This window comes from Notothenia rossii, assembly GCF_949606895.1.
Source record: "Notothenia rossii genome assembly, chromosome: 9".
NCBI classification, from domain to species: Eukaryota; Metazoa; Chordata; class Actinopteri; order Perciformes; family Nototheniidae; genus Notothenia; species Notothenia rossii.
In genome coordinates, this window is record NC_136907.1 from 82,106,470 (window position 1) to 82,133,327 (window position 26,858).

At 46.9% G+C, this 26,858-nt stretch overlaps 2 protein-coding genes across 5 annotated transcripts in view; one reads left to right on the top strand and one right to left on the bottom strand.

The window, feature by feature from the left end:
- ubtfl (upstream binding transcription factor, like) overlaps positions 1–1,937 on the top strand; it is a 40,807-nt gene extending 38,870 nt beyond the window's left edge. For 3 of the 4 annotated variants that reach the window (XM_079650545.1, XM_079650542.1, XM_079650544.1), the window contains exons 16-20: positions 434–623; positions 701–748; positions 828–962; positions 1,096–1,194; positions 1,528–1,937. In XM_079650545.1, the coding sequence (XP_079506671.1) occupies positions 434–623; positions 701–748; positions 828–962; positions 1,096–1,194; positions 1,528–1,590 (535 nt within the window). In that variant the 3' untranslated portion in view covers positions 1,591–1,937. The remainder of the gene's footprint in view (positions 1–433; positions 624–700; positions 749–827; positions 963–1,095; positions 1,195–1,527) is intronic. The other variant, XM_079650543.1, reaches the window with a different exon arrangement.
- Positions 1,938–2,928: 991 nt separating this feature from the next.
- On the bottom strand, positions 2,929–26,744 carry fastk (Fas-activated serine/threonine kinase). Its single transcript, XM_079650541.1, has 11 exons — positions 26,468–26,744; positions 24,619–25,294; positions 23,300–23,771; positions 20,191–20,378; positions 19,857–20,005; positions 18,364–18,580; positions 16,430–16,589; positions 11,458–11,549; positions 4,292–4,781; positions 3,638–3,752; positions 2,929–3,530 (listed from the first exon to the last, which is right to left on the bottom strand). The coding sequence occupies exons 2-11, from the start codon at positions 25,280–25,282 to the stop codon at positions 3,450–3,452; spliced, it is 2,628 nt and encodes an 875-aa protein (XP_079506667.1). The 5' UTR covers positions 25,283–25,294; positions 26,468–26,744; the 3' UTR covers positions 2,929–3,449.
- Positions 26,745–26,858: the final 114 nt, after the last annotated feature.

Sequence of the window (26,858 nt, forward strand, 5' to 3'; positions counted from 1 at the left end):
CACACACACACACACACACACGTTATATGATTATTCTTCAATGTCTGAATCAATTATGATATGTTATGAAGGGCTGTGATTGGTTACAGCGTGTAGAGCAGCATCTAACCAGAGGACCATCAGACTGTTGACCACCTGAGCTCTGTGAAGAACATCCATCTGTTGCATCTTACTCGTCTATATATCATATGCCCTTTACTTGTAGATAGACTCTTCTTGCATTATGTATTTGTATTTACTTGCACATCTCAAAACATTCTCTTGCACTATTTGATCTGTTTTATTAGTTTGATCTGTTCTATGTCCCATATATATTCATGTTGCTCTGCTGGAGGAGGACTCTCCACTGAAGCTGCTGAGCACATGGTGATAGAGACTTGAAACTTTCGACTCAGCAGTAAGCCCCGCCCCCTCTCGTCCTCTCGTCCAATAGGAGTGGGTATCAGATGTTCTCCCAGGAGCTGCTGACCAATGGGGAGCTGAACCACTTCAGCCTGAAGGAGCGCATGGTGGAGATCGGGAAGAGGTGGCACAAACTGAGCCAGATCCAGAAGGACAAGTACAAGAAGCAGGTGGAGGAGCAGCAGGGGGTCTACAAGGTGCTGCTGGAGGCCTGGATACAGGTGAGGGGGGGGGCAGCAGGGGGGCTTCTGTCTCTGACGGAGGTGTGTGTTATAATAAAGATGGTGTGTCTCCTCAGGGTCTGTCTCCTCAGGACCGAGCCGTCTACACGCAGTTCACCTCCACCGTCAGTACCTCACCACACACTCATAACAACACATTCGGCTTGATGCAGCTATTAACCGTGTGTGTGTGCGTGTGTGTAGAAGCGGCGCAGCAGCACGAAGGCCCGCAGCCCCCCCCCCTCTAAGGTGTGTGTGACAGTGAAGAAGGCGGCGAGCAGCCGAGCGACAGCACAGACCCTCAGTGTGAATAAGAGGAGCATGGCCTACCGAGCCAAGGTACACACACACACACACACACACACACACACACACACACACACACACACACACACACACACACACACTTCATTTATTTATTTGATCAAGTGTTGAAAAAGTGGTTATATCAGTGTGTGTTTGTGTCTTGCAGCAGGACATGTCTGACTCTGACGAGGAGAAGAGTGACTCGTCTGACTCTGATGAAGACGACGAGACGTCAGGAAGCTCAGACAGCGAAGAAGAAGATGAGGTAATATATAAATATCTGTTCCGTGTGTCAGTATGAATAAAGTTATATCTGTTCTGTGTGTCAGTATGAATAAAGTTATATCTGTTCCGTGTGTCAGTATGAATAAAGTTATATCTGTTCTGTGTGTCAGTATGAATAAAGTTATATCTGTTCCGTGTGTCAGTATGAATAAAGTTATATCTGTTCCGTGTGTCAGTATGAATAAAGTTATATCTGTTCCGTGTGTTAGTATGAATAAAGTTATATCTGTTCCGTGTGTCAGTATGAATAAAGTTATATCTGTTCCGTGTGTCAGTATGAATAAAGTTATATCTGTTCTCTTTACGCCCTCAGAACGAAGAGGATGACGAAGATCGAAGCTCCTCGGAGGAATCCAGCGACTCGGAGTCTGACTAGCTCCGCCCCCTCTGCCTCATTGGATAGGACAGGCTGTGCAGGACACGCCTCCTCATCTGCCGATCACCATGCGGACCAATGAGAGCGAGCGGCGGCTGGAGGGGCGGAGCCTGACAGTGTTTTGTTACTGTTTCTGTTTTTATGGAGTGTTTGTTTTTATCTGACGGATGGTCAGCTGTTTGGTTTTGGAGGAATGATGGGGGGGGCGGGGCTTGTACAGTTTGACAGGCAGGTTTAGGGGCGGATCCTATTGGATGTTTGTTACCGCTGAGGGAGGAGCTAGTGTTCAGCCTCCAATCAGCCGCCTTCCCGAGAAAATTATTAACAAATAAATGCACTTTTTCTCATTCTGTTGTCAGATGTCCCTTTGTACCCAAACACACCGTGACATCACTGTGATGTCATCATAGAGCAGTGGTTCTCAGCTGGTCAGGCCTCAGGACCCACTTTTTCCTTTGTCAATAAATCACAACCCGAAATTTGAACCACTCGAATCTATTCAACAAAACATTGTGCTGTAATATATAAGAGAGTCTGAGTGAAGTACTTTGTGGGTGAGGGTAGATAGCCCCCATTGTTCTGTGACCTGTCAATCATCAAACCGGGGGTCATATTTCATTACGTGTTCATTTCTATCTGAAGTTGTACCCATGGATGTGGGGACTTCCGGCAACCATCTTGATTCTGATTGGCCAGAAGATTCGAGAAAACATCAGCAAAGATGTTTTATTGAGAAGAAGTTTTCAAAACCGTTTATGTTCTCCGGTACTTCCAGTCCAACGCCTACTGCATGCACAGAGTTAGAACGTCGGGCCTTCAAAGTAAAAGTTTGACTTTTTCCCCAAAAGAAAAAAATAATAATTCCAATTTTTTTTTCGAAAAGGGTCCGCGACCCACTCGAAACGGGTCCGCGACCCACTCGAAACGGGTCCGCGACCCACTGTCATAGACATTTAAAAAATCACACATATTTGATCTTTTTAAATATTATTATTTACACCTGATGAAATATGACCTTTATATAAATTAATAATATTTACAGAAAGCAGAAACATTCAAACGGGCCACAAGAAGAAAGAGAATAATGAACACTAAAGATATATCCAGTTATGAGGATAAAGGAACGAGAGACGCGTCCCTCTAATGACCTGCTGTTTGACACCAGCTGCTCCACTGGGTTACCTGAAGGGAAAGGGTTAATGTTCCTGAGGACAGCCCCTGAGTGTTAGAGTTACAGACAAACCCTGAATGCACCCCCCCCCCCTGAATGATGAGACGGACTCAGAGTTCAGTTTCAGTTTTATAGACATCTGATGAATAGATCTGTAATATAAACAAGCCCCGCCCCCTCCATCACAATAAATAATCTGACCTCTGACCCCCCCTCAGGCCTTTGGCACGTTACCACGGTGACCCCCTCTGCTCACATCGTTACCATAGTTACCAAACTTTATAAAAAGGGAGCCCCCTCTCACCAAAAAAAAAAAGTTTTGCTCATTCACACATCGACCAATCAGATCGCAGCCTCTGCGACGCCTTCAAAGACCAGTCGGATTTTTCTGCTGCTCCAAAACCAGAAGTATAAATATCATGTTATCATCTCAGGGGCAATTAAAACTGGACTAAACTGGAATAATCTGGGAGCATGACATCATGAACAGAAACCTGGAGACTGAAGACCCCCCTGAACCTCCACCTGACACACACACGCACACACACACACACACACACACACACACACACACACACACACACACACACACACACACACACACACACACACACACACACACACACACACACACACACACACACACACACACACACACACACACACACACACACACACACGCACACAGTCATAGGTCCAGCAGCTTCTGGTGCAGGTACTGCTTCACGTCCTCGATGCCGCTCAGCTTCTCCAGCTCTTGGTATGGCAGCTGAGAGACAAGAGAACAGGTTAGCTTAGCATAATGCTAGCACAGAGCTTAGCGTAGCTGTGAGTGAGAGACAGTGAGTGAGTGAGTGAGTGAGTGTGTGTGTGTACCTGCAGCAGTGTGTACCCCAGCAGCCTCAGGTGGCGGTCCCTCATGGATCTGGAGCCCACCAGCACCTGGGAGTTGTGGCAGTAATGCCACTTATCGTTAACGGAGAGCACCACCCTGCAAACACAGTATGACATCAGCATGACATCATCATGACATTAGCATGACATCATCATGACATCAGCATGACATTAGCATTACATCAGCATGACATCAGCATGACATCATCATGACATTAGCATGACATCAGCATGACATTAGCATTACATTAGCATGACATCAGCATGACATCATCATGACATCAGCATGACATCATCATGACATCAGCATGACATCAGCATGACATCATCATGACATCAGCATGACATCAGCATGACATCAGTATGACATCAGCATTCAGAGCAGTAACTGTTGTGAAAATCCTGAGTGTCCTCTTCCAGCATGAGAGTAGCATGATAACAAAGGTATCCCAACTGTAGCTGAGAACATGACAGGATGTGTGATTGCCTAGAAGAGCATCAGGACTGTTTGAGGAATTTTGGAGAAAAGGTCCGAATTTTGAGTTTTTGACAAAAATACCAACACATTATTTTCTTTTTTTTCACTACTTCCATTCTTGACTACTTTAGTAATCTGCACCCCCCCCCTCCTCGTACCTCCGGATGTGTCTCTGCTCGGCCTCCGGTCTGAGGGGTGGGTGCAGCCCCACGGCCCCCCCTTCACAGTAGAAGCCACAGTCCGCCCCCCCCTCGTCCTCCAGGATCCTCCCGATGGAGAACTGGAAGAGAGGGTCTGGTGGTGGGTGCCCGGGGGGCCCCTGGGGGGGTGGGCCCAGGCTGTCTGAGGGGGGGCTGCTGAGCGTGGAGCTGTTCTCTGACAGCTGTTTGTAGATCTCTGGAGCTCTGTAGGAGCCTCCGTTAGAGCCGGGGGGCAGGAAGCACTCTGAGGCCCCGCCCCCTCGAGGCTCTGAGGCCCCACCCCCTTGGACCAGAGGCTCCACCCCTTCCTCCTCCGACACGAACGGAGAAAACTTTTGGAACTCTGACGTCACCACGGCAACCGCAGAGTCAGCCGCAGGGGACGCCACGGCAACAGCAGGACGCACCGGCAGAACCCGACCAGAGGGACCAATCAGCAACAAGAAGTCTGAGAACCAGGAACAGATGACACACCTGAGTAACACACCTGAGTACTGTAGTACTGTGTAGCATATCTGCATACCTGTGTGGTGTACCTGTGTAGTGTAGAGTATACCTGTGTAGTGTAGAGTATACCTGTGTAGTATACCTGTGTAGTGTAGAGTGTACCTGTGTAGTATACCTGTGTAGTATACCTGTGTAGTGTAGAGTATACCTGTGTAGTATACCTGTGTAGTGTAGAGTGTACCTGTGTAGTATACCTGTGTAGTATACCTGTGTAGTATACCTGTGTAGTATAGAGTGTACCTGTGTAGTATACCTGTGTAGTATAGAGTATACCTGTGTAGTGTAGAGTATACCTGTGTAGTATAGAGTATACCTGTGTAGTGTAGAGTATACCTGTGTAGTATAGAGTATACCTGTTTAGTATACCTGTGTAGTATACCTGTGTAGTGTAGAGTATACCTGTGTAGTATACCTGTGTAGTGTAGAGTATACCTGTGTAGTATAGAGTATATCTGCGTAGTATAGAGTATACCTGTGTAGTATAGAGTATACCTGTGTAGTATACCTGTGTAGTGTAGAGTATACCTGTGTAGTATACCTGTGTAGTGTAGAGTATACCTGTGTTGTGTTGTGTAGAGTGTACCTGTGTAGTATAGAGTATACCTGTGTAGTGTAGAGTATACCTGTGTAGTATAGAGTATACCTGTGTAGTATAGAGTATACCTGTGTGGTATAGAGTATACCTGTGTAGTATAGAGTATACCTGTGTAGTATAGAGTATACCTGTGTAGTGTAGAGTATACCTGTGTAGTATAGAGTATACCTGTGTAGTGTAGAGTATACCTGTGTGGTATAGAGTATACCTGTGTGGTATACCTGTATAGTATACCTGTGTAGTATACCTGTGTAGTATAGAGTATACCTGTGTAGTATAGAGTATACCTGTGTAGTGTAGAGTATACCTGTGTGGTATAGAGTATACCTGTGTGGTATAGAGTATACCTGTGTAGTATAGAGTATACCTGTGTGGTGTACCTGTGTAGTATAGAGTATACCTGTGTGGTATAGAGTATACCTGTGTAGTGTACCTGTGTGGTATAGAGTATACCTGTGTAGTATACCTGTGTAGTATAGAGTATACCTGTGTAGTATAGAGTATACCTGTGTGGTATAGAGTATACCTGTGTAGTGTACCTGTGTAGTATAGAGTATACCTGTGTAGTATAGAGTATACCTGTGTGGTATAGAGTATACCTGTGTAGTGTACCTGTGTGGTATAGAGTATACCTGTGTAGTATACCTGTGTAGTATAGAGTATACCTGTGTGGTATAGAGTATACCTGTGTGGTATAGAGTATACCTGTGTGGTATAGAGTATACCTGTGTAGTATAGAGTATACCTGTGTAGTGTACCTGTGTAGTGTAGAGTATACCTGTGACGTATAGAGTATACCTGTGTAGTATACCTGTGTAGTATAGAGTATACCTGTGACGTATAGAGTATACCTGTGTAGTGTACCTGTGTAGTGTAGAGTATACCTGTGACGTATAGAGTATACCTGTGTAGTATACCTGTGTAGTATAGAGTATACCTGTGTAGTATAGAGTATACCTGTGTGGTGTACCTGTGTAGTATACCTGTGTAGTGTAGAGTATACCTGTGTAGTATAGAGTATACCTGTGTGGTGTACCTGTGTAGTATAGAGTATACCTGTGTAGTGTAGAGTATACCTGTGTAGTATAGAGTATACCTGTGTAGTATAGAGTATACCTGTGTGGTATAGAGTATACCTGTGTAGTATAGAGTATACCTGTGTAGTATAGAGTATACCTGTGTGGTATAGAGTATACCTGTGTAGTATACCTGTGTAGTATAGAGTATACCTGTGTAGTATAGAGTATACCTGTGTGGTGTACCTGTGTAGTATAGAGTATACCTGTGTAGTGTAGAGTATACCTGTGTAGTGTAGAGTATACCTGTGTACTGTACCTGTGTAGTATACCTGTGTGGTATAGAGTATACCTGTGTGGTATAGAGTATACCTTTGTAGTATAGAGTATACCTTTGTAGTATAGAGTATACCTGTGTACTGTACCTGTGTAGTATACCTGTGTGGTATAGAGTATACCTGTGTGGTATAGAGTATACCTTTGTAGTATAGAGTATACCTGTGTGGTATAGAGTATACCTGTGTGGTATAGAGTATACCTGTGTAGTATACCTGTGTGGTATAGAGTATACCTGTGTAGTGTAGAGTATACCTGTGTAGTATACCTGTGTAGTGTAGAGTATACCTGTGTAGTATAGAGTATACCTGTGTAGTGTAGAGTATACCTGTGTGGTATAGAGTATACCTGTGTGGTATAGAGTATACCTGTGACGTATAGAGTATACCTGTGTAGTATACCGTTGTAGTATAGAGTATACCTGTGTAGTATAGAGTATACCTGTGTGGTGTACCTGTGTAGTATACCTGTGTAGTATAGAGTATACCTGTGTGGTATAGAGTATACCTGTGTAGTATAGAGTATACCTGTGTAGTATAGAGTATACCTGTGTAGTGTAGAGTATACCTGTGTAGTGTAGAGTATACCTGTGTAGTATAGAGTATACCTGTGTACTGTACCTGTGTAGTATACCTGTGTGGTATAGAGTATACCTGTGTGGTATAGAGTATACCTTTGTAGTATAGAGTATACCTGTGTACTGTACCTGTGTAGTATACCTGTGTGGTATAGAGTATACCTGTGTGGTATAGAGTATACCTGTGTGGTATAGAGTATACCTGTGTAGTATAGAGTATACCTGTGTAGTATAGAGTATACCTGTGTGGTATAGAGTATACCTGTGTAGTATACCTGTGTAGTATAGAGTATACCTTTGTAGTATAGAGTATACCTGTGTGGTATAGAGTATACCTGTGTAGTATACCTGTGTGGTATAGAGTATACCTGTGTAGTATAGAGTATACCTGTGTACTGTACCTGTGTAGTATACCTGTGTGGTATAGAGTATACCTGTGTAGTGTAGAGTGTACCTGTGTAGTGTAGAGTATACCTGTGTAGTATAGAGTATACCTGTGTACTGTACCTGTGTGGTATAGAGTATACCTGTGTGGTATAGAGTATACCTTTGTAGTATAGAGTATACCTTTGTAGTATAGAGTATACCTGTGTGGTATAGAGTATACCTGTGTAGTATACCTGTGTAGTATAGAGTATACCTGTGTGGTATAGAGTATACCTGTGTGGTATAGAGTATACCTTTGTAGTATAGAGTATACCTGTGTGGTATAGAGTATACCTGTGTAGTATACCTGTGTAGTATAGAGTATACCTGTGTGGTATAGAGTATACCTGTGTGGTATAGAGTATACCTGTGTAGTATAGAGTATACCTGTGTAGTGTAGAGTATACCTGTGACGTATAGAGTATACCTGTGTAGTATAGAGTATACCTGTGTAGTGTAGAGTATACCTGTGACGTATAGAGTATACCTGTGTAGTATAGAGTATACCTTTGTAGTATAGAGTATACCTGTGTGGTATAGAGTATACCTGTGTAGTATACCTGTGTAGTATAGAGTATACCTGTGTGGTATAGAGTATACCTGTGTGGTATAGAGTATACCTGTGTAGTATAGAGTATACCTGTGTAGTGTAGAGTATACCTGTGACGTATAGAGTATACCTGTGTAGTATAGAGTATACCTGTGTAGTGTAGAGTATACCTGTGACGTATAGAGTATACCTGTGTAGTATACCTGTGTAGTATAGAGTATACCTGTGTAGTATAGAGTATACCTGTGTGGTATAGAGTATACCTGTGTAGTATAGAGTATACCTGTGTAGTATAGAGTATACCTGTGTAGTGTAGAGTATACCTGTGACGTATAGAGTATACCTGTGTAGTATACCTGTGTGGTATAGAGTATACCTGTGTAGTATAGAGTATACCTGTGTAGTATAGAGTATACCTGTGTAGTATAGAGTATACCTGTGTAGTGTAGAGTATACCTGTGACGTATAGAGTATACCTGTGTAGTATACCTGTGTAGTATAGAGTATACCTGTGTAGTATAGAGTATACCTGTGTGGTGTACCTGTGTAGTATACCTGTGTGGTATAGAGTATACCTTTGTAGTATAGAGTATACCTTTGTAGTATAGAGTATACCTGTGTGGTATAGAGTATACCTGTGTAGTATACCTGTGTAGTATAGAGTATACCTGTGTACTGTACCTGTGTAGTATACCTGTGTGGTATAGAGTATACCTGTGTAGTATAGAGTATACCTGTGTACTGTACCTGTGTAGTATACCTGTGTGGTATAGAGTATACCTGTGTAGTATAGAGTACACCTGTGTGGTATAGAGTATACCTGTGTACTGTACCTGTGTAGTATACCTGTGTGGTATAGAGTATACCTGTGTGGTATAGAGTATACCTTTGTAGTATAGAGTATACCTGTGTAGTATACCTGTGTAGTATAGAGTATACCTGTGTACTGTACCTGTGTAGTATACCTGTGTGGTATAGAGTATACCTGTGTAGTATAGAGTATACCTTTGTAGTATAGAGTATACCTGTGTAGTATACCTGTGTAGTATAGAGTATACCTGTGTACTGTACCTGTGTAGTATACCTGTGTGGTATAGAGTATACCTGTGTAGTATAGAGTATACCTGTGTAGTATAGAGTATACCTGTGTGGTATAGAGTATACCTGTGTGGTATAGAGTATACCTTTGTAGTATAGAGTATACCTGTGTGGTATAGAGTATACCTGTGTAGTATAGAGTATACCTGTGTGGTATAGAGTATACCTGTGTGGTATAGAGTATACCTTTGTAGTATAGAGTATACCTGTGTGGTATAGAGTATACCTTTGTAGTATAGAGTATACCTGTGTAGTATAGAGTATACCTGTGTGGTATAGAGTATACCTGTGTAGTGTACCTGTGTAGTATACCTGTGTGGTATAGAGTATACCTTTGTAGTATAGAGTATACCTGTGTAGTATAGAGTATACCTGTGTAGTATAGAGTATACCTGTGTAGTATAGAGTATACCTTTGTAGTATAGAGTATACCTGTGTAGTATAGAGTATACCTTTGTAGTATAGAGTATACCTGTGTAGTATAGAGTATACCTGTGTAGTATAGAGTATACCTTTGTAGTATAGAGTATACCTGTGTGGTATAGAGTATACCTGTGTAGTGTACCTGTGTAGTATACCTGTGTGGTATAGAGTATACCTTTGTAGTATAGAGTATACCTGTGTAGTATAGAGTATACCTGTGTAGTATAGAGTATACCTGTGTGGTATAGAGTATACCTTTGTAGTATAGAGTATACCTGTGTAGTATAGAGTATACCTGTGTAGTATAGAGTATACCTGTGTAGTATAGAGTATATCTGTGTAGTGTACCTGTGTAGTATACCTGTGTAGTATACCTGTGTAGTATAGAGTATACCTGTGTACTGTACCTGTGTAGTATAGAGTATACCTGTGTAGTATAGAGTATATCTGTGTAGTGTACCTGTGTAGTGTACCTGTGTAGTATACCTGTGTAGTATAGAGTATATCTGTGTAGTGTACCTGTGTAGTGTACCTGTGTAGTATACCTGTGTAGTATAGAGTATACCTGTGTACTGTACCTGTGTAGTATAGAGTATACCTGTGTAGTATAGAGTATACCTGTGTACTGTACCTGTGTAGTGTAGAGTATACCTGTGTAGTATAGAGTATACCTGTGTACTGTACCTGTGTAGTATAGAGTATACCTGTGTAGTATAGAGTATACCTGTGTACTGTACCTGTGTAGTGTAGAGTATACCTGTGTAGTATAGAGTATACCTGTGTACTGTACCTGTGTAGTATAGAGTATACCTGTGTAGTATAGAGTATACCTGTGTACTGTACCTGTGTAGTGTAGAGTATACCTGTGTAGTATAGAGTATACCTGTGTACTGTACCTGTGTAGTATAGAGTATACCTGTGTAGTATAGAGTATACCTGTGTGGTATAGAGTATAACTTTGTAGTATAGAGTATACCTGTGTGGTATAGAGTATAACTTTGTAGTATAGAGTATACCTGTGTAGTATAGAGTATACCTGTGTAGTATAGAGTATACCTGTGTGGTATAGAGTATACCTGTGTAGTATAGAGTATACCTGTGTAGTATAGAGTATACCTGTGTAGTATAGAGTATACCTGTGTAGTGTAGAGTATACCTGTGTGGTATAGAGTATACCTGTGTAGTATAGAGTATACCTGTGTGGTATAGAGTATACCTGTGTGGTATAGAGTATACCTGTGTAGTATAGAGTATACCTGTGTGGTATAGAGTATACCTGTGTAGTATAGAGTATACCTGTGTAGTATAGAGTATACCTGTGTGGTATAGAGTATACCTGTGTAGTATAGAGTATACCTGTGTAGTATAGAGTATACCTGTGTAGTATAGAGTATACCTGTGTAGTATAGAGTATACCTGTGTAGTGTAGAGTATACCTGTGTAGTGTAGAGTATACCTGTGTAGTATAGAGTATACCTGTGTAGTATAGAGTATACCTGTGTAGTATAGAGTATACCTGTGTAGTCTAGAGTATACCTGTGTAGTATAGAGTATACCTGTGTAGTCTAGAGTATACCTGTGTAGTATAGAGTATACCTGTGTGGTATCCTGGAGCCAGTACTTGGTCCTGTCTGTAGTTGTGTTCTCCGAGCAGCTGCCGCAGAGCCTCGCCCACCAGACCTTTATAACTGAGACACACAAACACACATGGGTACACGTGTGTGTGTGTGTGTGTGTGTGTGTGTGTGTGTGTGTGTGTGTGTGTGTGTGTGTGTGTGTGTGTGTGTGTGTGTGTGTGTGTGTGTGTGTGTGTCTGAGTGTGTTCAGGTGTGTCTGAGTGTGTGTTCAGGTGTGTCTGAGTGTGTTCAGGTGTGTTCAGGTGTGTCTGAGTGTGTGTTCAGGTGTGTCTGAGTGTGTTCAGGTGTGTTCAGGTGTGTCTGAGTGTGTGTTCAGGTGTGTCTGAGTGTGTTCAGGTGTGTCTGAGTGTGTGTTCAGGTGTGTCTGTGTGTGCAGGCGTGTTCAGGTTTGTCTGAGTGTGTTCAGGTGTGTTCAGGTGTGTCTGAGTGTGTTCAGGTTTGTCTGAGTGTGTGTTCAGGTGTGTCTGAGTGTGTTCAGGTGTGTCTGAGTGTGTTCAGGTGTGTCTGAGTGTGTTCAGGTGTGTTCAGGTGTGTCTGAGTGTGTGTTCAGGTGTGTCTGAGTGTGTTCAGGTGTGTTCAGGTTTGTCTGAGTGTGTGTTCAGGTGTGTCTGAGTGTGTTCAGGTGTGTTCAGGTGTGTCTGAGTGTGTTCAGGTGTGTCTGAGTGTGTTCAGGTGTGTCTGTGTGTGTTCAGGTGTGTCTGAGTGTGTTCAGGTGTGTCTGAGTGTGTGTTCAGGTGTGTCTGAGTGTGTTCAGGTGTGTTCAGGTGTGTCTGAGTGTGTGTTCAGGTGTGTTCAGGTGTGTCTGAGTGTGTGTTCAGGTGTGTTCAGGTGTGTCTGAGTGTGTGTTCAGGTGTGTCTGAGTGTGTGTTCAGGTGTGTTCAGGTTTGTCTGAGTGTGTGTTCAGGTGTGTCTGTGTGTGTTCAGGTGTGTCTGAGTGTGTTCAGGTGTGTCTGAGTGTGTTCAGGTGTGTCTGAGTGTGTCTGAGTGTGTGTTCAGGTGTGTCTGTGTGTGTTCAGGTGTGTCTGTGTGTGTTCAGGTGTGTCTGAGTGTGTTCAGGTGTGTCTGAGTGTGTCTGAGTGTGTGTTCAGGTGTGTCTGAGTGTGTTCAGGTGTGTCTGTGTGTGTTCAGGTGTGTCTGTGTGTGTTCAGGTGTGTCTGAGTGTGTTCAGGTGTGTCTGAGTGTGTTCAGGTGTGTCTGAGTGTGTGTTCAGGTGTGTCTGTGTGTGCAGGCGTGTTCAGGTTTGTCTGAGTGTGTTCAGGTGTGTTCAGGTGTGTTCAGGTGTGTTCAGGTGTGTTCAGGTGTGTCTGAGTGTGTTCAGGTTTGTCTGAGTGTGTGTTCAGGTATGTCTGAGTGTGTTCAGGTGTGTTCAGGTGTGTCTGAGTGTGTGTTCAGGTGTGTCTGAGTGTGTTCAGGTGTGTTCAGGTTTGTCTGAGTGTGTGTTCAGGTGTGTCTGAGTGTGTTCAGGTGTGTCTGAGTGTGTTCAGGTGTGTTCAGGTGTGTCTGAGTGTGTTCAGGTGTGTCTGAGTGTGTTCAGGTGTGTTCAGGTGTGTCTGAGTGTGTTCAGGTGTGTCTGTGTGTGTTCAGGTGTGTCTGTGTGTGTTCAGGTGTGTCTGAGTGTGTTCAGGTGTGTTCAGGTTTGTCTGAGTGTGTGTTCAGGTGCGTTCAGGTGTGTATGTGTGTGTTCAGGTGTGTCTGAGTGTGTTCAGGTGTGTTCAGGTGTGTCTGAGTGTGTGTTCAGGTGTGTTCAGGTGTGTCTGAGTGTGTTCAGGTGTGTTCAGGTGTGTCTGAGTGTGTGTTCAGGTGTGTCTGAGTGTGTGTTCAGGTGTGTTCAGGTTTGTCTGAGTGTGTGTTCAGGTGTGTCTGTGTGTGTTCAGGTGTGTCTGAGTGTGTTCAGGTGCGTTCAGGTGTGTCTGAGTGTGTGTTCAGGTGTGTCTGTGTGTGTTCAGGTGTGTCTGAGTGTGTTCAGGTGTGTCTGAGTGTGTTCAGGTGTGTCTGTGTGTGTTCAGGTGTGTCTGTGTGTGTTCAGGTGTGTCTGTGTGTGTTTAGGTGTGTCTGAGTGTGTTCAGGTGTGTCTGAGTGTGTTCAGGTGTGTTCAGGTGTGTCTGAGTGTGTGTTAAGGTTTGTCTGTGTGTGTTCAGGTGTGTCTGTGTGTGTTCAGGTGTGTCTGTGTGTGTTTAGGTGTGTCTGAGTGTGTTCAGGTGTGTTCAGGTGTGTCTGAGTGTGTGTTAAGGTGTGTCTGTGTGTGTTCAGGTGTGTTCAGGTGTGTTCAGGTGTGTCTGTGTGTGTTCAGGTGTGTCTGTGTGTGTGTTAAGGTGTGTCTGTGTGTGTTCAGGTGTGTTCAGGTGTGTTCAGGTGTGTCTGTGTGTGTTCAGGTGTGTCTGAGTGTGTGTTAAGGTGTGTCTGAGTGTGTTCAGGTGTGTTCAGGTGTGTTCAGGTGTGTCTGTGTGTGTTCAGGTGTGTCTGTGTGTGTTTAGGTGTGTCTGAGTGTGTTCAGGTGTGTTCAGGTGTGTTCAGGTGTGTCTGAGTGTGTTCAGGTGTGTCTGAGTGTGTTCAGGTGCGTTCAGGTGTGTCTGAGTGTGTGTTCAGGTGTGTCTGTGTGTGTTCAGGTGTGTCTGTGTGTGTTCAGGTGTGTCTGAGTGTGTTCAGGTGCGTTCAGGTGTGTCTGAGTGTGTGTTCAGGTGTGTCTGTGTGTGTTCAGGTGTGTCTGAGTGTGTTCAGGTGTGTCTGAGTGTGTCTGAGTGTGTGTTCAGGTGTGTCTGTGTGTGTTCAGGTGTGTCTGTGTGTGTTCAGGTGTGTCTGAGTGTGTTCAGGTGTGTCTGAGTGTGTCTGAGTGTGTGTTCAGGTGTGTCTGAGTGTGTTCAGGTGTGTCTGTGTGTGTTCAGGTGTGTCTGAGTGTGTTCAGGTGTGTCTGAGTGTGTTCAGGTGTGTCTGAGTGTGTGTTCAGGTGTGTCTGTGTGTGCAGGCGTGTTCAGGTGTGTTCAGGTGTGTTCAGGTGTGTTCAGGTGTGTCTGAGTGTGTTCAGGTTTGTCTGAGTGTGTGTTCAGGTGTGTCTGAGTGTGTTCAGGTGTGTTCAGGTGTGTCTGAGTGTGTGTTCAGGTGTGTCTGAGTGTGTTCAGGTGTGTTCAGGTTTGTCTGAGTGTGTGTTCAGGTGTGTCTGAGTGTGTTCAGGTGTGTCTGAGTGTGTTCAGGTGTGTTCAGGTGTGTCTGAGTGTGTTCAGGTGTGTCTGAGTGTGTTCAGGTGTGTTCAGGTGTGTCTGAGTGTGTTCAGGTGTGTCTGTGTGTGTTCAGGTGTGTCTGTGTGTGTTCAGGTGTGTCTGTGTGTGTTCAGGTGTGTCTGAGTGTGTTCAGGTGTGTTCAGGTTTGTCTGAGTGTGTGTTCAGGTGCGTTCAGGTGTGTATGTGTGTGTTCAGGTGTGTCTGAGTGTGTTCAGGTGTGTCTGAGTGTGTGTTCAGGTGTGTCTGAGTGTGTTCAGGTGTGTTCAGGTGTGTCTGAGTGTGTGTTCAGGTGTGTCTGAGTGTGTGTTCAGGTGTGTTCAGGTGTGTCTGAGTGTGTTCAGGTGTGTTCAGGTGTGTCTGAGTGTGTGTTCAGGTGTGTCTGAGTGTGTGTTCAGGTTTGTCTGAGTGTGTGTTCAGGTGTGTCTGTGTGTGTTCAGGTGTGTCTGAGTGTGTTCAGGTGCGTTCAGGTGTGTCTGTGTGTGTTCAGGTGTGTCTGAGTGTGTTCAGGTGTGTCTGAGTGTGTTCAGGTGTGTCTGAGTGTGTCTGAGTGTGTTCAGGTGCGTTCAGGTGTGTCTGAGTGTGTGTTCAGGTGTGTCTGTGTGTGTTCAGGTGTGTCTGAGTGTGTTCAGGTGTGTCTGAGTGTGTTCAGGTGTGTCTGAGTGTGTCTGAGTGTGTGTTCAGGTGTGTCTGAGTGTGTTCAGGTGTGTCTGTGTGTGTTCAGGTGTGTCTGAGTGTGTTCAGGTGTGTCTGAGTGTGTTCAGGTGTGTTCAGGTGTGTCTGAGTGTGTGTTAAGGTTTGTCTGTGTGTGTTCAGGTGTGTCTGTGTGTGTTCAGGTGTGTCTGTGTGTGTTTAGGTGTGTCTGAGTGTGTGTTAAGGTGTGTCTGTGTGTGTTAAGGTGTGTCTGTGTGTGTTTAGGTGTGTCTGAGTGTGTTCAGGTGCGTTCAGGTGTGTCTGAGTGTGTGTTCAGGTGTGTCTGTGTGTGTTCATGTGTGTCTGTGTGTGTTTAGGTGTGTCTGAGTGTGTTCAGGTGTGTTCAGGTGTGTCTGAGTGTGTGTTAAGGTGTGTCTGTGTGTGTTCAGGTGTGTCTGTGTGTGTTCAGGTGTGTCTGTGTGTGTTTAGGTGTGTCTGTGTGTGTTTAGGTGTGTCTGAGTGTGTTCAGGTGTGTTCAGGTGTGTTCAGGTGTGTCTGTGTGTGTTTAGGTGTGTCTGAGTGTGTTCAGGGGTGTTCAGGTGTGTTCAGGTGTGTCTGTGTGTGTTCAGGTGTGTCTGTGTGTGTTCAGGTGTGTTCAGGTGTGTCTGTGTGTGTTCAGGTGTGTCTGTGTGTGTTCAGGTGTGTCTGAGTGTGTTCAGGTGTGTTCAGGTGTGTCTGAGTGTGTTCAGGTGTGTCTGTGTGTGTTCAGGTGTGTCTGAGTGTGTTCAGGTGTGTTCATGTGTGTCTGAGTGTGTTCAGTTGTGTCTGTGTGTGTTCAGGTGTGTTCAGGTGTGTCTGAGTGTGTTCAGGTGTGTCTGAGTGTGTTCAGGTGTGTCTGAGTGTGTTCAGGTGTGTTCATGTGTGTCTGAGTGTGTTCAGTTGTGTCTGAGTGTGTTCAGGTGTGTTCAGGTGTGTCTGAGTGTGTTCAGGTGTGTCTGTGTGTGTTCAGGTGTGTCTGAGTGTGTTCAGGTGTGTTCATGTGTGTCTGAGTGTGTTCAGTTGTGTCTGTGTGTGCAGGCGTGTTACCTGTACTTGCGGTTGACCTCGTCTGCAGTGAGGGCGTGGTCAAACATCAGGACCTTGTGAACGTCCTGCAGGCGGGGCCCGCTGTACTCCGGGTACTCCAGCTCCACGGCGGCGTCCAGCAGAGACAGGTAGCGCCGCACGATCAGCGCATACGGACTGTCTGAAAACACAGGGAGCAGAGTCACTGACCGGCTCAGGTAGCTCACCTGGTGGAACCTGGATAATCCCCAAATATTAACACCACCTGATGATTTCTGAAGTAAAAAGCTAATGATACGTCATATAGTGTGATGAGGACACTTTAGAACGGCCCGCGAGACCATTTGATACGGCCCTCGAGGTAATTTATAAATTACACGCAAAAAAGAAATCTAGACCGCAAAATAATTAAACAAGCGAGAGCCTGTTTTTCCTGGCCAAGATCAGGGTCCATGAACACAACACGAGCCTCACGTGTCATCACGTGGTATATGTCTCGTTCATGGTCTCGTCTGACAGGGGTGCAGTTCTGACGGAGAGCACGGCTCCGGCACTTCAGATAAGGAGCATGCAGCAGTTTTTGCGTGGCTGTGTCTTTAGTTGAAAGCCCAGTGGGCGATCTGTTCATCTGTCATACTGATCATACAGTCAATAACTTGTTATTAGCATCTGGTTAGCTAGCTATGCTAACGAATATAAGAAGCTTTTTCTCCAACCAGTGAGGTAAAGGTACATCTTTATATGATCATTATAGTTATAAAAAAAATAAGAGAACAAAGCAAACGGGTATAAAATACTATATGACAGTAAAAAACAGTTGTTATTAATAAACAAGAATACAGTTTGAAAGGGAAGTGATTTGTAAAATATCCATAAAGAAAAATAAATCTCCTTCCAGTTGTGTTTCATCTGGTGCTGAGAGATGTATCCATAGATCTCTCCATGTTGCTCTCAAAGTGCACCAGATTGATGCTTTTAACTTCAACATTTAAAAAAAAATCTTCCCGGGGGAGCATGCCCCCAAACCCCCCTAGAGGAGGTTAGGTCTCCCCCCCCCCCCCACACTTTAAATCATGTTCACATGGATAGGAAACTAAATTGCACACATCTTGTGTCTATATCTTTCTGTTTTGGTGGTCATGCCACACCGTGCATGCATGCGCGAGTCATGGTGAGATATCTGGATTCAGAGGTTGCTTTTTCTTTGCACAGCATGAAAGAAAGGCCAAATGAATGGGCTGTGATTTTAGTATTTTTAAGCAGAGGTCAATAATTTGTACGGCCCTCGGAGGATGCTGAAAAAATTGAAATGGCCCTTGAGAGGAAAAAGGTTCCCCACCCCTGCTTTAGAAAACCACTCTCACTGACAGAAGACAAAGGTTCATTTACAGGGAGAAGTCAGGATCTTGATAAAAAGTCTACATTTTGAGATTTTGATAAAAACTCTGAATTTTGATAAAAAGTCCGAAATGAGATTTTGAGAAATAGTTAGAATTGTGAGAAAAAATCTGAATATTGAGATTTTGATAAAAAGTTGCCTCTATGGAGAGAGACAAATATCAAGCATGCTCATTTCTGACGTGGAGCTAATCTGAAGTAAACATTGAATACTGCTTTCTATCCCTCCATCTTGTGACTGTGGAACTCCCTCTCTTGGATATCAGCATGTGAAGGACACTGTTCAGGAACTAGTTGATGCTCTGTATGTGATGACTCCTTCCATTCTCGAGAGGATCACAGATACATGGATCCTGAGACTGAAGCTCAAGCCGGGGACCAGGGATTATTAACATTTTTAAGTATTCAGAAAAAGTCAAAATGTTGAGAAAAAGTCAGATTGTTGAAATTTTGAGAAAAAGTCAGAATGTTGACATTTTGAGAAAAAGTCAGTCACAAGCGTGTGTGTGTCTCAGGGTTAATCTTAGCCATTTAGGGGTCCAGGTCTTGGTACTGACTGGTGACGTTGCTGATGAAGGCGGAGGAGAAGACCCGGTGCATCACCGGGCCCGGGAAGTGTCCTAGCTGGAACAGAGACATCAGGATGTTCACGGTGGCCAGCGGCGAGTTCAGAGCCTTCAGTTCCAGAACCTCTTCCAGGCGAGAGAAGAACACCTGATCCCTGCAGGGGCGGTAACTCATCCGGCTGAACGGGAACACCAGCTTCTGGATCACCTGAGGACACAGAGACACACGTGAGGACAGAGATATACCTGAAGTCCCCTGGGACCAGCTCCTAGTTCCGCTGCTATAGACTGAAGACTCTCCTCTTATAGTGAGGGTTCAGACTGACCTGGGACCAGCTGCTAGTTCTGCTGCTATAGACTGAAGACTCTCCTCTTATAGTGAGGGTTCAGACTGACCTGGGACCAGCTGCTAGTTCTGCTGCTATAGACTGAAGACTCTCCTCTTATAGTGAGGGTTCAGACTGACCTGGGACCAACTCCTAGTTCTGCTGCTATAGACTGAAGACTCTCCTCTTACAGTGAGGGTTCAGACTGACCTGGGACCAGCTGCTAGTTCTGCTGCTATAGACTGAAGACCCTCCTCTTATAGTGAGGGTTCAGACTGACCTGGGACCAACTCCTAGTTCTGCTGCTATAGACTGAAGACTCTCCTCTTATAGTGAGGGTTCAGACTGACCTGGGACCAACTCCTAGTTCTGCTGCTATAGACTGAAGACTCTCCTCTTATAGTGAGGGTTCAGACTGACCTGGGACCAGCTGCTAGTTCTGCTGCTGTAGACTGAAGACTCTCCTCTTATAGTGAGGGCTGGTTCAGGCTGACCTGGGACCAGCTGCTAGTTCTGCTGCTGTAGACTGAAGACTCTCCTCTTATAGTGAAGGCTGGTTCAGGCTGACCTGGGACCAGCTGCTAGTTCTGCTGCTGTAGACTGAAGACCCTCCTCTTATAGTGAAGGCTGGTTCAGACTGACCTGGGACCAGCTGCTAGTTCTGCTGCTGTAGACTGAAGACTCTCCTCTTATAGTGAAGGCTGGTTCAGGCTGACCTGGGACCAGCTGCTAGTTCTGCTGCTGTAGACTGAAGACTCTCCTCTTATAGTGAAGGCTGGTTCAGACTGACCTGGGACCAGCTGCTAGTTCTGCTGCTGTAGACTGAAGACTCTCCTCTTATAGTGAAGGCTGGTTCAGGCTGACCTGGGACCAGCTGCTAGTTCTGCTGCTGTAGACTGAAGACTCTCCTCTTATAGTGAAGGCTGGTTCAGGCTGACCTGGGACCAGCTGCTAGTTCTGCTGCTGTAGACTGAAGACCCTCCTCTTATAGTGAGGGTTCAGACTGACCTGGGACCAGCTGTTAGTTCTGCTGCTGTAGACTGAAGACCCTCCTCTTATAGTGAGGGTTCAGACTGACCTGGGACCAGCTGTTAGTTCTGCTGCTCTAGAGACTCTCCCCGGTGATAAGGCTTATAGTGGGGGCTGGTTCAGGCTCACCTTGCTGTCCAGGTACTCGGCCCTCTTCACCAGGAAGTCTGCGATTGTGTCCAGCAGCCGGGTCTCTCGGAGGCGGTGCCGGGCGATGTACTTGGCGATCAGAGCCATGGTGTAGGGGGTGATACTGTCCACCTTCCTGGGCAGCTCCTCTGTGGGGGGGGGGACACACACATTTATTTTATAAATACTGCTCATTTTGTCCCTTATGGAGTAGGCTTTCATTTGACTTTTCCTGAAACAATGTTCATTTCCCCTTGAAGAATAAAACACACACAGTTACAGGTGTTTCTGATTCTGAGGAGACAGTTGCAGGTAACCCCCCCCCCCCCCTCACCTGCCAGGCTGCGGATGAACCTCTCCTGGCGGTTCTGGTAGAACAGGTGTGAGCTGAAGATCATCTCCAGGCTCTTGTTGCTTGCCTCCCGGACGCAGGCCGCCAGCATCTCGTCCAGCAGCGCCATCTCCTGGTCTCTGACGCCGCTGACGCTCGCCAGCGTGTGTTTCACCAGACGCAGGGTCTTCCTGGGGGGGGACATTTAAATCCATCTGATCAAAACAATCTCTCTTCATCACTTCTACCTGATCACTGACGTCCACTCTCCACCATCACTCTGCCGATGGATCGCTACTGACCGGACTGACACGTTGACTGAGTGAATCCCAGGAGTGACTGGAAGTGACTGGATCCTGGGAGTGACTGGGAGTGACTGGATCCTGGGAGTGACTGGGAGTGACTGGATCCTGGGAGTGACTGGGAGTGACTGGATCCTGGGAGTGACTGGGAGTGACTGGATCCTGGGAGTGACTGGGAGTGACTGGATCCTGGGAGTGACTGGATCCTGGGAGTGACTGGGAGTGACTGGATCCTGGGAGTGACTGGGAGTGACTGGATCCTGGGAGTGACTGGGAGTGACTGGATCCTGGGAGTGACTGGATCCTGGGAGTGACTGGATCCTGGGAGTGACTGGGAGTGACTGGATCCTGGGAGTGACTGGGAGTGACTGGATCCTGGGAGTGACTGGGAGTGACTGGATCCTGGGAGTGACTGGGAGTGACTGGATCCTGGGAGTGACTGGGAGTGACTGGATCCTGGGAGTAGGGCAGGGCGATTTTTTCGGTTTTAACGATTAATCTACATTTTTACTTTCCTACGGTTTGTGAAATGGCTAAACCGAAAAATCGCGATTTAAAAACATTGCTAGACTCCGCAGATTTGTTTTGCTTCAAGGGATTGCATAGTAGCTTACTCTCTCACTTTCCAGAACGCGCCAATATGGTCTGGCCCCGGCCGCGGACAGTACACAACACTGCACGACACTACACGACACGCCCATCTGACACGACACTACGGTGGCTGAGAAGGGTCTAGCTGCGGCCGCGGACAGTGGAGGTTGAACCAAGCCCCCAGGAAGTGCGCCGGAGTCTGATGAGAATGTTCGTTGTGGCCAAACGGCGGTACTACACTTCCTTTAGGGTTGCCAGGCCCGGAAACACTTTTTCCCCATTGACTTACATGGAGTGGTCTGTAACTCGTTGGATATTTTTTTTTAATATATACATATATATATATATTGCTGTTTTTATTTCATTTATTTTTATTGTGTTAATAAAGAAAATATGTATTTAAATTTTGCCTTGGGTTGGTTTAAAAAAAACAGAAAAAAACAGAAAAAAATCGAGGTTTAAATCGAAAATTGTCAATTAGTTAGAAAAAAATAGAGATTTTATTTTTAGGCCAAATCGCCCAGCCCTACCTGGGACTGACTGGATCCTGGGAGTGACTGGGAGTGACTGGGAGTGACTGGGGGTGACTGGGAGTGACTGGGAGTGACTGGGAGTGACTGGGGGTGACTGGATCCTGGGAGTGACTGGATCCTGGGAGTGACTGGGAGTGACTGGATCCTGGGAGTGACTGGGAGTGACTGGATCCTGGGAGTGACTGGATCCTGGGAGTGACTGGATCCTGGGAGTGACTGGATCCTGGGAGTGACTGGGAGTGACTGGATCCTGGGAGTGATTGGGTGTGGCTGGGAGTGACTGGGAGTGACTGGATCCTGGGAGTGACTGGGAGTGACTGGATCCTGGGAGTGACTGGGAGTGACTGGATCCTGGGAGTGACTGGATCCTGGGAGTGACTGGGAGTGACTGGGAGTGACTGGGAGTGACTGGGAGTGACTGGATCCTGGGAGTGACTGGATCCTGGGAGTGACTGGGAGTGACTGGGAGTGACTGGGAGTGACTGGGAGTGACTGGATCCTAGGAGTGACTGGATCCTAGGAGTGACTGGATCCTAGGAGTGACTGGATCCTGTGAGTGACTGGATCCTGGGAGTGACTGGGAGTGACTGGATCCTGGGAGTGACTGGATCCTGGGAGTAACTGGATCCTGGGAGTGACTGGGTGTGGCTGGGAGTGACTGGGAGTGACTGGGAGTGGCTGGGAGTGACTGGGACTGACTGGATCCTGGGAGTGACTGGGAGTGACTGAGAGTGACTGGATCCTGGGAGTGACTGGGAGTGACTGGATCCTGGGAGTGACTGAGAGTGACTGGATCCTGGGAGTGACTGGGAGTGACTGGATCCTAGGAGTGACTGGGAGTGACTGAGAGTGACTGGATCCTGGGAGTGACTGGGAGTGACTGGATCCTAGGAGTGACTGGGAGTGACTGAGAGTGACTGGATCCTGGGAGTGACTGGGAGTGACTGGATCCTGGGAGTGACTGGGAGTGACTGGATCTTAGGAGTGATTGGGAGTGACTGGGAGTGACTGGATCCTGGGAGTGACTGGGAGTGACTGGATCCTAGGAGTGACTGGATCCTGGGAGTGACTGGGAGTGACTGGATCCTGGGAGTGACTGGGAGTGACTGGATCCTGGGAGTGACTGGATCCTGGGAGTGACTGGGAGTGACTGGGAGTGACTGGATCCTGGGAGTGACTGGATCCTGGGAGTGACTGGGAGTGACTGGGAGTGACTGGGAGTGACTGGATCCTGGGAGTGACTGGGAGTGACTGGGAGTGACTGGATCCTGGGAGTGACTGGATCCTGGGAGTGACTGGGAGTGACTGGGAGTGACTGGGAGTGACTGTGTTTTCTCTGGTGTTATGTTGGTGATTTTCAAAGGTTACTTTGGGAGCGGTGCTTTGTGGATTATTTGAAACAAATGTTGGAAAACCCGAAGTGGACTTTTTTTAATATTGTTTGTGGTTTGAGGGTTTCTGTTTTGGTTTCAGATTTAAATAAATACTTTGTTATTTTTTTACACAAATATTTTGAGCAGTGTTTCTTCTTATTTTAGTGAGGGGGGGGGGTTACTATGAATGGTATGCACCTTTAGCCAAATGGACCGTGACTTTAAAAATAAATCTCAGGAGACACCTGACCCCCTGAGAAAAGGACCCAACATAAGAAGTCAAGCTGTGGCCCCCTGTGGTGCCCCCCCTCACCTGTTGGCCAGCAGCTGCTCAGGGTTTGATGACGAGCCGCTGTTGTCGTCTGTTGCGCCGTTAGCTCCCACTGCGGCGGTGGCGCTAGCTTCATCTGCGGCGGCAGCGTTAGCCTCCCCTGCGGCGGCGATAGCTTCCCCTGAGGCCGAGTTAGCGCTTTCTGTGGCGCCGTTAGATTCCCCTGCCGCGACGCTAGCGTCCCCTGTGGCGGCGGCGTTAGCTCGCTCCTGCAGCTCCCTCATCTTCAGCCTGTAGCAGGACAGCAGCAGGAACAGCGTCTGAGGGTGGCGCTCTCGCTCCAGGTTCCTCTCCAGCCCCGGCAGGCAGGCTGCAGTCAGGCGGTGCACGCTGCCCGGGTGCAGCTTCATGCTGGAGCTGAACACCATCGACACGTCCTTCTGGTTGAACTGGTTCAGACGAGACTCTGACTCCGCCTCCAAGACCTGAACCACCTGAGAGTCACTGGGAAGACCTGCAGACACACAACACATCACTGACCTGCAGACACACAACACATCACTGACCTGCAGACACACAACACATCACTGACCTGCAGACACACAACACATCACTGACCTGCAGACACACAACACATCACTGACCTGCAGACACACAACACATCACTGACCTGCAGACACACAACACATCACTGACCTGCAGACACACAACACATCACTGACCTGCAGACACACAACACATCACTGACCTGCAGACACACAACACATCACTGACCTGCAGACACACAACACATCACTGACCTGCAGACACACAACACATCACTGACCTGCAGACACACAACACATCACTGACCTGCAGACACACAACACATCACTGACCTGCAGACACACAACACATCACTGCAGACACACAACACATCACTGACCTGCAGACACACAACACATCACTGCAGACACACAACACATCACTGCAGACACACAACACATCACTGCAGACATTAGCCCCCCCCTTTACTTTCATTGGTCAGAGTATCTAACAGCTGTTGCCCCCCCCCCTTTACTTTAATTGGTCAGAGTATCCAACAGGTGTTAGCCCCCCCTCCTTTACTTTCATTGGTCAGAGTATCCAACAGGTGTTAGCCCCGCCTCCTTTACTTTCATTGGTCAGAGTATCCAACAGGTGTTAGCCCCCCCTCCTTTACTTTCATTGGTCAGAGTATCCAACAGGTGTTAGGGCCCCCCTCCTTTACTTTCATTGGTCAGAGTATCCAACAGGTGTTAACCCCGCCTCCTTTACTTTCATTGGTCAGAGTATCCAACAGGTGCTAGCCCCCCGCTTATACACAGATGATCAGGACTCACCGAGTGCAGCCACGGCGTACAGACAGTTCACGATACTGAAGTTGTCGAACTTGCTGCAGTCGCTAACGATGGCGTTGCAGAGCGTCTGGAAGTCGTGCTGTTCCAGGACCTGCCGCCCCCCCCCTGCGTTCGGCCCCCCCCCCAGCAACTGGCCTATCCGCTGCAGGGCCACAGGGTAATGATTGTGTGAGATCTTGCTGGGGTTCTGAGTGATCCATCGCAGAACTTCATCGGGCCGGAGAGAACGCTCGATCAGACGCTTCATCGTGAAGAACGTGTCGTAACTCATCTTCTCCTGGATGAAGCTCCACGTCTTCTTCCTGCCCCCCGACCCAGGGCAACCCCCCACAGAGCCCGCCCCCACAGGCCCTGCCCCTACAGGCCCCACCCCCACAGATTGGAAGTGGTACTGGGGGGGGTAGTGGGAGTGATGATGGAAGGGCGCCGCCCCCCGTTTAGAGTCAGGGTGCCCCGGGTATAGATGGTAGGAGGAGGGGGGCGGGGTTGAGTGGTGGGCGGGGGGAGCCTCCATTAGCCCTGCCCTCCGCCCCGGTTTGACCCCCCCTCCCCCCCCACTGCTGTAGAGACGGGGGGTGAGCATGAGGAAGGTCTGAGCGAAGGGGGGGGGGCTCAGGAGGCGGGACCACAGACACAGCATCGCCATACAGCCGAGATCCTGAGAGGGGGAGAGAGGGTCAACTGACTGTTCACCTGTCTCTCTGTCCACCTGCCTCTCTGTTCATCTGTTCACCTGTCTGTCTGTCTGTCTGCTAACCTGTCTGTCTGTTCACATGTCTGTCCGCTAACCTGTCTGTCTGTTCACCTGTCTGTCTGTTCACCTGTCTGTCTGCTAACCTGTCTGTCTGTTCACATGTCTGTCCGCTAACCTGTCTGTCTATTCACATGTCTGTCCGCTAACCTGTCTGTCTGTTCACCTGTCTCTCTGTCCACCTGCCTCTCTGTTCATCTGTTCACCTGTCTGTCTGTCTGTCTGCTAACCTGTCTGTCTGTTCACATGTCTGTCCGCTAACCTGTCTGTCTATTCACATGTCTGTCCGCTAACCTGTCTGTCTGTTCACCTGTCTGTCTGCTAACCTGTCTGTCTGTTCACATGTCTGTCCGCTAACCTGTCTGTCTGTTCACCTGTCTGTCTGTTAACCTGTCTGTCTGCTAACCTGTCTGTCTGTTCACCTGTCTGTCTGTTAACCTGTCTGTCTGCTAACCTGTCTGTCTGTTCACATGTCTGTCCGCTAACCTGTCTGTCTATTCACCTGTCTCTCTGTTCAATGACAGGTGAACATAAGCATGTTTAAGTTTTACAGAAACCCCCATGTTAGCATTAGCATGTAGTGGCTAGTTAGCCGGTTAAAGTGTCAAATGTTGTGATACCGTTATCCTCACTGATGCTAACTGACAGCTGCTAACTGACAGACTGCTAACTGACAGATCTGCTAATTGACAGGGCTGCTGTCAGTTAGCTGCTGTCAGTTAGCAGTTGTCAGTTAGCAGTCTGTCAGTTAGCAGTTGTCAGTTAGCAGTCTGTCAGTTAGCAGCTGTCAGTAGCTTGTCAGTAGGCTCACACAGAAGATGAATAGTTTAAAGTGGAGACTTTGATATCATAGAAACACTGAAGAGGCTAACTGAGGCTAACTGAGGCTAACAGCTGAACGAAGTTAAATCGAGCAGTAAGCTAACTATAAGCTAAGCTAACAGCTCCTCACCAGCTTATCTATTAGCCTGTTAGCATGTTAGCCTCAGAATGTCCTTCTCAGACCCGGGTTATAACCGGTTAGCACTCGGGTAACTCGCCAGCTATAACCCGGGTTAAGCTCCAGACCTGTGTGTTTACCTCATAGCTCAGGAACACCGGGAGCTCCTCTCAGATGAAAGTCCAGAGGCCGCTCACAGAGAGGCTTCAGCGGGGAGACAGAGAGCGGTCAGAGGCTTCATTCCTCCAAGAGGACATATCCAGCAGGAGGCGGTAATGCGCCTTTAACGACATAATACCGTAAAAAGAAGAAGCATTAGTTCTATCCATGCTGGCAGACACATCAGAGTGAAGACGAACAGCTGATCATCGTCCTGTCCCAATTCCATGGTCCCAATGGAGAGGGAATGAGTGGGAGTTAATGGCAGACATGTGTGTAATGTTCACAGGAAAGTTGGAGAAACAAGAGAACAGAAGTAAAAAAGAGGAGGACATAACTTCCACAATGAGATTGGGTCACAGGGGGGCAGCA